Here is an 11,962-nt window from a genome sequence, read left to right as displayed (position 1 = left end):
TGAGTACTTCATTATATTTTTTATTTGATTTATAATTTCATTTCTTATTTTCTATTTCTTTTGTATAATTTTCTATTATCTTTTCTATATCTATTTAAATTTCATTCCTTGTTCTTTCAAAAAATCCACATCAGCATTTTTAGGTATTTCCTTGTTTTCTTTAAATTTCTCTTTCAATTGATTTAATTTCGGTAATATTGTCGTCTTTGACTGACCAGTTAAAAACTCATTCTCTAAAGTTTTAATTGCCTCATCTCTATCTTTTTAATTTTATTACTCTTAGCATTATAACAACAACCTTTTTGAATCACTACTTGTCCTCTTGAATTTACTTTGATTTTTCAAACAGTTGCTATTATAAATGATGTGCTGATATTTAAACAATTTTCAATCTTCCCAAAACTTTGATGTTGATGAATATTTATTTTTTCTATTACATTCGACCACCATCACTGGTTCTACCTTTTTCAACACATTCTCTTTGAGCCAATGTCGCAGCACCAAAGTTGAATAATAAAATTAACAAATAAAATAATAAAAATTATTAAATAAAAAGGACATAATATAATTGAAAACAAAAATAATTTAATAAAGGTGAAGTTGAATAATGGAATAGCTTCAAAAATAAATAAACAAAATATTAAAAAAATTAACAATGAATAATAAAATTAACAAATAAAATAATTATAATTAATTTAAAAATTTATTTTATTTTTACTGGATATCAATCGAGAGAGAATTTAATGAAAATTTTTAAATCAAATAAATAGATTTAATTAATTTATCAATCTTTCTATTGAATGATTAGTTATATATTAAAATAATATAAAACTCATACAATTATAAACAATTGTTTTTTTATTTAATTTTATTTTTTTTATTTTTTAAATGTTTTAAAAATTTTTTATTTTTTTTCAATTTTAAAAAATGGCTTATTAAATTTTTTTTTTTTTTATTAAAAATTATAGTTTCTTCCCACATACATATAGTTTATAATCCATCAGCTTCATTTTTTTACAATCAATTATATTTAATAACAGTCATTATTTTTTTTTCACTTGTACATATTCCTTTTTTTTTTTTTTTTTGTAAATAATTTATATATATTTATATTTTTTGTTTTGTATTTATTAAATGCTATTAAATTTTAATATTTTATTGTTTGATATATTTAATTATTAATTGTATGTAGGTAAAGAAAAAAAAAAAAAATAATGAAATTTAAAAATTAAAAAAAAAAAATTCATACAATAAAAAAAAAGAAATTAAATATGAAATAAATTAAAATATAAAAAATAAATACAAAAAAAAATTTTAAACTAGAAAGAACTGTTTTGAAAATTCTAATTTTTTTATAATATAAAGAAAAAATTAAAAAAAATAATTATAAAGTAATTATTTAGCTTATATCTTTTTTTTATATTGATCATTGATCATTTTTTTTATTTGATTTCGATTTTTTACAAAATTTTCTTTAAAATGATATCCAAAACATTATACAAACTTTTTTATTTAAAAAATGATTTTTAAAAAAAAAAAAAAAATTTATTAATTAATTGATTTTTTATCATTATATGATGAATACAACTGAATTTAAATTAATAATTATTATATACAACAATTATTGTTACAGTTCTTTTTTCTTTTTTTTCTTTTGCATTATCTATTTATCTTTGGTAAATAAGATGAAATTTAATGAAATAAGCTATTAGAATACCAATTTCTTTGAAACTTTTTTCCTTTTCTTCAACAATATATTCTAATTGTAGGATATTGGAATATAGGAGGTGAGTAAAAGAAGGAGAGGGAAAATTTCTAAAGCATAAAATATAATAGAATTAAATGGGGATTCCATTTCCTTATTATTTTATTATTATGATTGTGCTTTAAAAATAATTGGTTATTATTATTATTATTATGATTGGGTGTTATAAATAATTTATTTTTTAAAATGTTTTATTATAACTAAAGATGAAAACAATACAATAATTTCTATTGGAACAATTTTTAAATTAGAAAGAAAAAGAAGCTAACATCTTTGTTTATAACTATAAGAAATTTGTAAAAAATGAAGAAAACCATAATTGTGAAACTATACTTTCTTTTTCAATAAAATATTATTTATTTTATTTATTTTATTTATTTTATTATATGTAAAAAGATTATTAAATGATGTATTTTAAAAAAAATAACAACAACTTTATAAAAACAATATTTTTAATCCATTTTATATCAATGATAGTAATTTCAGTTTATTATTATTATTTTTTTTTATAAAATTAATTATAATAAAATAATATAATTATATAAATGAAATATTTAAAAGGAGATGTGTTTAATTAATTAAAACATATCAATTTTTTTTTTTTTAATTTTTTTTTTAATTTTTTTTATTAGAAAATTTGATCTTTTAAATAAAAACCCAATATGGAGATCACTCCAATGTAAAACATTTTTAAGTTTAAGATGCAAGAATTATCTCAAAAAAAAAAAAAATGAGGTAAATATATGAATGGGCAATACAATTTAGTGACTGGGTTGTGGAAAAGGGTAATTTTTGTATATGAAATTTAATTGATGAAGTTCAGAGTTATTTTACATTAAATTTAAATATATTTAAAAAAAAATATAAAAAATAATATAAAAAATAAAAATTATCATCAATGATAGAAATTTAAAAAAAATTTAATTTTTTTTTATAAATTTTTTTTTTCGACGAAACTTTTCGAAGCAGAATGTCTGCTATTTGAGTCCAGAATGTTGCTGCTTTAGTAGATTCTATTAAAACTCCTCTACTTGTAATCTATAAATTATTTATATTTTTTTTACACCAAGATATTAAATCTACCTTCAGTATTTTATATTGCTTATGGTACTTGTTTAATACTTAAATGAGTTTTACCACACCCTATACAATTTGGGCACAGTATTTTTTTTTATAAAAGTGAATTTAATTTAAAGCAAATTTTTTTTTTTTTTTTTTTTTTAAAAGTGAAGATAATTAAAAGCAAATGCTTTAAATTAATCAGTAAAAATTTAAAGCAAATGCTTTAAATTTTTTTAAAAAAGGCACGGTAACGTCAATTTGTGTGATTCGGAAAACCTGCGAAGAAGATTAGAAAATTATCACCAAAATATTATCGCCAATATTCTCCGGAAAGATAATACAATACTTAAATGCTGGTTCTACTGAGACTCGAACTCAGATTACGGGATTCAAAGTCCCGGGTGCTAACCAATTACACTATAAAACCTCAGATGTAATTTTGAGATTTAAGGAAAATTTTCATGTAAATTTTTTAATATTTAACAAAAATTAAAATATTTTAATCTTTTGTGTTTCCTTTTGCCCTCAACACTCAAATTGAATGGTTTGTAAAAAGTTATTTAATTCAAACCAATTCATAATACAAAATAAATATTAAAAAAAAAAGTAAATATTTGTATTAAAAAAAATTATATTTATTTTATTAATTTTGAAAAACTTAATTTTAAAACATCTTTTTCCTCTTTAATATTTTTATCGAAAAGTTTGTAGAGTTCCCTAATATTACCCTCAGATAAATCATTTGCTTTAATTATTGGTTCTATACCAAAATATGATTTTAATATTAATGGTAAACCATATTCCATGAAAGTTGGGCTTGCGCTAATATTGTTTCGATTGTTTAAATAGAAATGAATGAAATCCAATGGATGCTCTAAATTTTCTGTGCTAACTAAATGTTGATAAAATCTTTCTGAATGTATGTATAAGGTATTTGGATTTGAACTTTTGAATTCAGACTCTCTAAACTGAGTAAATTTGAATAAATACACATTATCCTGAAGGAATTTTTTGGATGCAACTCTATAGAGTGAAAAGTTTGAAAAATATGAGGTGACCTTTTCGAGATTTGTTGTATAAAAGTCTTCTAAATTGTTCATTTCTGTATCATCTCTAAAAATATTTTCAATTGAATAAGGAGATCTTGAATTTTGATCGAAATGAGTGAATTTAGTTAAAATCCAGTCATAATAAGGATAAGCGAAAGCACTGTAATGGTCCAAACGAATACTTGAAAATTTTGAAATGTTTTTAAGCTCATCCTTATCATTTTGTTTAAAGTCTTTAAATACTAAGTTGTACCAATCTTCTAAAGTTGCTTTTTCACCAAATTGTTCTCTAACAATTCTCCATAGAATTTCTCTAACCTTTAATCTTGCCTCGCTTAAGAAGAAACAATCTACAAAATGTTTATCTTTGAACCCTCTTAACTCAATACCTGGGATTTGTGATTCTAAACTCGAAAATAAATATTCTCTATGACTATTTGGAAGTGTGTTTTCTCTAAGCCAATCGTCATATTTTAAATTGTACCAATCCTTTGACGAGTTAATGTTATATCTTGAAGTAACTTTTTTAATAAAGTCTTCATAATGTGGCCTTGTTTTTAATCTGGTGTTAAGTGCTTTAAACATTAAAACATTAATTGTTGGATCAAAGGATTTGATCTTTGAAAAAGGATCCTTTAAACGAGCTGAGACTTTGAAAAATGGGTTTGATTCAACTTCAACTTGATAAACATTGTTGCTAAACTTTAAAGCTTTGTTCTTTTCTTCCTCTGATTCGAAATAAATACCCTTCAATAATTGCTCTTTTGTAACCTTATTTCTTCTAGATATCTCTTGTAGTTTTTGTTGTACTGTTTCTGGATCATCAGGTTGTTGCTGATGTTCCTCTGTTGGTTGTTGCTCCTCTTTTCCTTCACTGTATTTATATTTTAAATGTCTCTTCAATAACATTTCTTTTGTAAAAACATTTTTAGAATAAGTCTGATATATAACAGGAGGGAATATATTTTTTAAAATATTACTCGGTATAGTTTTAATAAAGTCCTCTAAATCTGTTTCGCCTGATAATAATTTGATTTTTTCATCATTTAAATAACCTGAATCCTTTAAACGTTTGGTTTTAATATAAACTAGTAAATCCTTTGTTCTTTTGAAAGTTGGGAATATCCAAGGATGATTAGGATATAACTCTAGTAAACAAAGCTCCAAAGAACCACCATAATTCTGTAAAACCCTATCCAAAAGATATTTGTTAATTATAGAATTATCAATCTTTAACCAATCATTAAGTGATTTAAAACCTAAGTATCTATATTAATTATTATAAATTAATTTATTATTAATTAGTAAATTGTAAAAAAAAAAAAGCTTTATAAAAAATGAAAAAATACTTTGAAAGAAAATTAAATAAATAAAGTTGACTTTGTTTTTTTTCAAATGAAAACATGCTTGTTAATTCAATATCACTCTCTATGAAATGGACTGGAGTTTTTGCAATTCTAGCGTAATAAAGAATTTTAACATCTGATTTCTCTGAAAGTAATTCGATATATGGTTTGAAATATTGGGCTTTTGTCATATTTTGATCATAAAAAATTTTAATTCTTCCCCTGTTCTTTTGAAAAACTGTGGGCATAGATACAAGCATCTTATCTGATTCTTTTTTGGTTTCAAAATCGAATATATCGTATTTTCCAACCAATAAGGGTTGTTTAACTCTGAGCTCCTCTAGTTTTCTTTCTTCCTCCTTTTTAATTTCCTCTTCCGCTAATCTTTGTTTTTCAATAAGCTTTTGTTCAGCTATACTAAAGCTCATCATATAATTAACTAATTGGACATAACTTTTTGTGCCAACAAATTCTTGAATTGCCTGATAGTTTTTTTTTCCAAATTTTTCCTAAAATATTATTGTTATATTAATTTTTGACATTGAATGAAATTATATGTAAATTCAAAAATGAATATAAATCTTACCATTCCAGTCTTTACAAGCTCTTTTTCTGCCTCACTCCAACCTTTGATTGTAGCCACTCTTTCTTTCTTTGGACTTTGTTCTTTTGAGCCCACTTTATTTAATAAGCCATCTTGAGATGGAGGTATCGCTATATCATTTTTTGATGATTTTGAAAATGATTTAATATTATAATATTGTTCTTTTAATATTGATAATCTATATTTTGTAATACCACTACTATTTAGTTTTAACATCTATATAAATTATTAATATAAAGCAATATGCAAAAAAATAAATTTAAAAAAAATAAAAAAAAAAATGCGAAAGCTTTAAAATAAAAAGAAAAAATTTAAAAAAAATAAAATAAAAATTTTATTTTTTTTTATTTTTTTAATTTTAATTTTTTTAAAAATTTTATTTTTTTTTATTTTTTTAATTTTAATTTTTTTTCGTTAATATTAACCAAGCTTTTCATTCCCACACCCCACACCCCAAATTTAATTTTATAAAAGATTAAACAGATCAATCATCATCAAATGTCATTTAAATATACACTAGCAATAATCAAACCCGATATTTTAGTTAAACAAAACCAAAAAATTCCAAAAATATTAGAATTAATCGAAAGCAAATTTATAATACACGAAAAGAAACAATTAAACCTAACTATCGAGCAAGCTGAACAATTCTATAGCGATCATAGAGGAAGATTCTTTTATGAACGATTAGTTTCATTTATGACAAGAGGTCCTATCATACCTTTAATTCTATCAGACAAATCAATAACTGATCATGATAAAACCAGTTCAAGTATTAAAAGCTGGAGAGATTTTATAGGTCCAACTCACAGAGATAAAGCAAGGGAAGTAGATTGTTTAAGGGGTACTTTTGGTTCATCCGATACTAGAAATGCTTTTCATGGATCAGGTTCAGAAGAGGAAGCCATAAAAGAAATACTTTTCTTTTTTCCAAATTTTATAAAAGAAAAAAAAAATTAAAAAGAGAAAAAAAAAATTTTTATCATTATTATGGTTGTTGTATAAAAAACAACCATAATAATAATGATAAAAAATTTTAAAAGAGAACTAAAATTTTTTTATCATTATTATTGTTGTTGTAAAGGTTGTTGTGTAAAAAACAACAATAATAATAAAAATTAAATTGTGCACTTAAGATTCCAAAACAACTTGATGAAATAAAATGAGATTAACCCTTAGATGTGTTAGTTTCTGTTGTTTAAATCCCACTCTTAACACAACCCCTTCATGTAAAAAAAAAAAAATTTATTATTTTCTTATTTTTATTCACAAACACCACTTCAAAAAATAACATCAACATCAACAAAACAATTACGAATATAATTTTTTTTTAAAATATTTTTTATTTTTTATTACAATTAAATAAACACATTTTATTTTTATAGCAATGTTATATTTTTCATATATTTTCGAAACATTATTTCTTTTTTTTTTATATTAAAGTTATTATTTTTTTTTTCTATATATATTTTCTTTAAAAACTTTATAAAAAACATTAAATAAAATTTTACTGATTAATTTAAAGTATTTGCTTTTAATTATCTTTACTTATAAAAAAAAAGCTCGAACCTCAGTTTTGCAGTGTAAAATTCATACTCGGTTTTTTTTGCAGAACAAAATCTTCACTTTTAAAAAAAAAAAATTTGTAGAACAATCCAACTAAACTACTTTCAAATAGTGGTATTAATAAATTCTATTTTTAATTAAATTAGTTACAACAAAATAAATAAACAAATAAATATTCGACTAATTTTCCATTAAACAATTGAAACTGATTTATCTATATTTAATTTTGATGATGTTGCTGCAAAAATTATTAAAGTACCAAATTAAGTTGATCATTGTTATGAACCATTGATGATGAATCATCTGCAAAACCTTGAAATTTTTTCCAACTTCTCTATAAAAAAAATAAATAAAATTGCCAAATTTATTTTATCATTTATTATTGCATATAAATTATTTATTTTTTGTAATATTAATATATTGTATATGTATTTTTTTTTAAATAAAACTTATAAAAATTAAATAACTGAAACATAATTATAAATTTAAGGTTAAAATAATTCAAAGAAATATAAAATTTATAAAAAGAAATTTATTATTAAAAATTTTAATCGATTTATTTAGATATTAAAATAATAAAACAAATAATGATGAGAATAAACCTAAAATAAATAAGGATGAAACTAATTGTGATGAGCTATTTTCACTTTCTGATTCACTTCCTGAACCACTTGAAGTGGAGTTGGTTTCACCATTGAAGGCACCTTCAGCACAAATATTATCAAAAGCAAAATCAGGGGTTGGTGGAGTATTAACATTAGTTGAGGTAGATGGGTTTACAATAGCAATAACACCTTGGAGAATACGAGCACCACCGACATTAGAGTCACCTAAATCACGTGAAGCGTGAACAGCAAATCCACGACCATAAACACCTTGAATACTTATATAATTAGTAGTAAAGTTATAATAAGCATTTTTGTAAGCTGAATCAAAAGCACAGATATTACCTAATTAATTTAAAAAAATTTAAATTTAAAAAAATTAGTAGTTGTAAATAAAATTTAACTGTATTATTATTCTTATTTAATGTTATTATTATTGATTTTATTTCATACCTAAATCACCATAATGACGAGTATTACTATTTTGAAGAGTTGATGGTAATGAATGAGTTTGTCCAGTAGTTGCCCAATGACCACCAAGAGCAGAACCATTAGTTGAAAGTTGTCCAAAAGAATGAATGTGGAAACCATGGGCCTCTTTGCCTAAACCATTTATTTTTGAAGTAACTTGAACGCCACCTTCTACTTTTACAAAAGAAACCTGACCAGTAATAGCATCATTTGAACTTGAAGTTGTTTGTAAAACAGCAATAGCATTAACAGATAAAGCTGGAGCACTAGCTTTATTTACACCGATAAGGGACTCTGGTCTTGTAGTATCATTTCCGTAACCAATGACACAAGAGGCAATAACGGAAGTTACAGATTGAACAGATGATTGAACAGAAAGTCTGGCTAAATTATTTGGACACACAGATCCATTGTAGAAGACAATTGATCTACCAATAATTGAATTTTCGCCACTTAAAAGTGGTAATTGGTATGAAAATGAACTGGAAACTGCACCATTATACATATAAATATCATATAAAGCGCCAGCCATTGAATCTTGAAAACCTGGGCAAGATTTTTCGACATTTGCTGGGTTAAATACACCACCTAAGTTTGATACTGGATAACCATAAGTTTGAATTGAAACACCATAATCTCCATCCAAAAGGCCATTAATTGAGGAAAATTCAAATAAGAATTTAGTATTTGACTAAAAATTTATAATAAATTTATGAGTTAATAATTATTTTATAATTATTTATATATTTATAGTACTTACTTCTATGTCTAAATCTTTATAAATTTGAATACTACCATTAATTGATGGTGAGTTTTTATCTACTGGTACCATATTACAAATGGCATATTCGTAATCAGCAAAAACAATTGCTGATTTTAATAAAAATAAAATTATTAATAATGGAATAAATCTCATTTTTTATTTATTTGTATAAGTTATAATAAATATGAAAATAATTAAATTTGAAAAAAAAGAGTTATAAATAATTTAAAAAAAAAAATTTTAAAATAATTTAAAAAAATTTTAACATAAATTTAGATATTTAGTGGTTATTTGAAAAAAAAAATTTTAAAAGAAAAAAGAGGTTGGAAATCGATTTTTGATTACTTTGATTATCATATCATTTTATTATTATTGTAATTTTTTTTCATTATTTAATACTATATATTTTTTTTTTAGATTTTCGGGATTTTGAATAATTTTATAAAAAAAAAAAAAAATAATTAAAAAAAAAAAATTGTTTTGATTGTAAATTTTGGTTTTGGAAATAATAAAAAATTAAATTAAATAAATAAATTTTATTAGATGATTTTTTTTTGTCCTTTTAATTTTGAAAGGGTAAAAAATATATTATATGATTTAATTCAGATTGGCCCATTAATAACGAAAATAAAAACATTAATAACCATCTACCCTAAAAAAAAAAAAAAGCAAAAGATAATTAAAATTTTATTTGCTAATATTTTCTTTTATTTAATTGCTTTTTCAACCATTTTTTATTGATACTTTTTTAATAAACAATAGTCATTCTTAAGAGGAAACTTGATCAAAGCGTTTGGTTTAATTTTTAAAAAATTTCTTCCTATTCAAGTTTGGGCCGCCATATGCATCAGAATTGATTCGTATTGGTAAAATGCAATCCAGAAGAAATCATCCTGCTAAAAATAAAAACCCTTTGGTTTAATCCTTTTTTTTATTGTTAATCCCCCCTTTCCCAGAAAAGAGGGAAAAAAAAAACTGTCCCCCCAAAAAAAAAAAAAAAAAAAAAAAAAAAAACTCTCTCCAATTATTTTTATAATTACTAAAATACAATTTGCAACTAAAAAACCATTGCATTCCATTTAGTTTATTCTTTAATTTTATACTGCAATTACACACCTTAGATTCTAGCTTGGGCAGCACATGCATTGGAATTGATTTCGCATTGATTAAAACTTCAAAAGCAATCCAGAAGAAACCATCAATACTCCATGATGGGCTGGGTGATTAAAAGTCAAAAAGAAGTTTACTCTGATTTCATGCCACACACCAGTGGTGTCTAAACTATTTCTTCTGGTTGGGGTTTCGATTAAGCATCAAACTATTTTTTTTTTTTTTTTTTTTTTTTTAAAAGTGAAGATAATTAAAAGCAAATGCTAGATAATAAAAGCAAGGGTCGCTGCTAACAGTTGGATAGGTTCGAGCGCTGTTTAATTGTCACGGAGCAGAAAAGCAAAAAAAATAAAAAAATTGAAAAATTAAAAAAGAATTCGCCCAAAGGGGGGCTCGAACCCCCGACCACAAGGTTAAAAGCCTTGCGCTCTACCGACTGAGCTATCTGGGCAATTTGTTGTTTGTTTAAAAAAACTGCATTCAATCATTTTTAATCGACTGCTTACAAAAAAAAAATCATTTTTAATAAATAATAATTTAAAATAGATAAATTATTATGTTATTCTCTCTTTAATTGGATCACATAATATTCGCCAAGGTCATGTTCTAGGTGTAAAAATTGAACCTGAGCCATTAGATAATTTGAAATGTCTACCAGCTTGATTAATTGGACACCCTCAATATAATCTGTTCTGCATTTTTAAAATGGGGGGTAGGATGAAAAAAAGAATTTTCAACAGGTTGTGGAACTATAACCTATCTATTATAATATATTGGTTCCAGAAATATTAGCTTTTCTAATTATTTTTAAATTTTTAAATGGATTTGATTTATTAACTATCACTCATATATTAAAAATATAATTTAATCAAATGTTTAACATACAATTACACATTTTTTATATTTTTTCTTTTTTTTTAAATTTTTTTTTTTTTCATTATAATTTTTAAATTATTGTATTGTTTTTATTTTTATAAAATCAATTTAAAATCAAATAATATATTTAATTAAAATGCTTAATTTAAATAAAGAAAGGTAAAAACTTAATTAAAACTGAAAATACCAACAAAAAAAATTATTTTTTTTTGAATTAAAATAAAATAAAATTTTATTAAACAGTTTATTATTTTTTATTTTTTTTTTATTTTTTTGTTTTTTATAAAAATTAAAAAAAAAAAAATTCGTAAATTTTTAAAAAAAAAAAAAAAAAAAAAAAATTGTGACCCATAAGCTGGATGGGTAATTTATAGAGTCTTATGTAATTTTTCTTCATATGAACTGTTTAAATGATCGCTTTTACCGTTGATGCAACCTTCATGATGCATTGAAAAATAAGTTGACCAAGACAAAAACTCTTAAAGTGACCAATATCACCCCTTGGCTTTCATTTCCTTTAAGTTGAGGCTTCTCATAAAGAGGACACATTAAAATTAATAATAATTAAAAAAAAAAAAAAAAAATCTGTTCGGAAAATATATTTTCTTTTTTTTATATGTAGCTGCTTCTGTATGTAGGAAATGTGTTTAATTGAAGATATGGTCTGTATAAATAAATTGCTTATTTGCCCAAAAAAAAAAATAAAATTTATAATTAAATATCTATTTCTCAAAAAATTTAAAAA

General features: G+C 22.8%; 4 protein-coding genes across 4 annotated transcripts in view; 1 reads left to right on the top strand and 3 right to left on the bottom strand.

Moving 5' to 3' along the window:
* Positions 1-1,010, bottom strand: part of DICPUDRAFT_152010 (uncharacterized protein) — a gene marked incomplete at both ends in the record, with an annotated part of 2,606 nt that extends 1,596 nt beyond the window's left edge. The window contains one exon of the mRNA XM_003287777.1: positions 984-1,010. Coding sequence (XP_003287825.1) covers positions 984-1,010 — 27 coding nt within the window. The remainder of the gene's footprint in view (positions 1-983) is intronic.
* A 2,452-nt stretch (positions 1,011-3,462) lies between these two features.
* DICPUDRAFT_152008 (uncharacterized protein) lies at positions 3,463-6,042 on the bottom strand (the record flags this gene model as incomplete). Its single annotated transcript, XM_003287776.1, has 3 exons — positions 3,463-5,143; positions 5,226-5,731; positions 5,809-6,042. The coding sequence occupies 3 exons, from the start codon at positions 6,040-6,042 to the stop codon at positions 3,463-3,465; spliced, it is 2,421 nt and encodes an 806-aa protein (XP_003287824.1).
* Positions 6,043-6,324: 282 nt separating this feature from the next.
* DICPUDRAFT_33096 (uncharacterized protein) lies at positions 6,325-6,786 on the top strand (the record flags this gene model as incomplete). The annotated part of the gene is made up of 1 exon (XM_003287791.1): positions 6,325-6,786. The coding sequence occupies one exon, from the start codon at positions 6,325-6,327 to the stop codon at positions 6,784-6,786; it is 462 nt and encodes a 153-aa protein (XP_003287839.1).
* Positions 6,787-7,959: 1,173 nt separating this feature from the next.
* On the bottom strand, positions 7,960-9,384 carry DICPUDRAFT_78687 (uncharacterized protein; the record flags this gene model as incomplete). The annotated part of the gene is made up of 3 exons (XM_003287775.1): positions 7,960-8,342; positions 8,451-9,159; positions 9,229-9,384. The coding sequence occupies 3 exons, from the start codon at positions 9,382-9,384 to the stop codon at positions 7,960-7,962; spliced, it is 1,248 nt and encodes a 415-aa protein (XP_003287823.1).
* Between the last annotated feature and the right edge of the window lie 2,578 nt (positions 9,385-11,962).

Source organism: Dictyostelium purpureum (genome assembly GCF_000190715.1).
Source record: "Dictyostelium purpureum unplaced genomic scaffold DICPUscaffold_113, whole genome shotgun sequence".
Taxonomy (NCBI): Eukaryota; Evosea; class Eumycetozoa; order Dictyosteliales; family Dictyosteliaceae; genus Dictyostelium; species Dictyostelium purpureum.
This window is presented reverse-complemented; position numbering and strand designations above follow the sequence as displayed.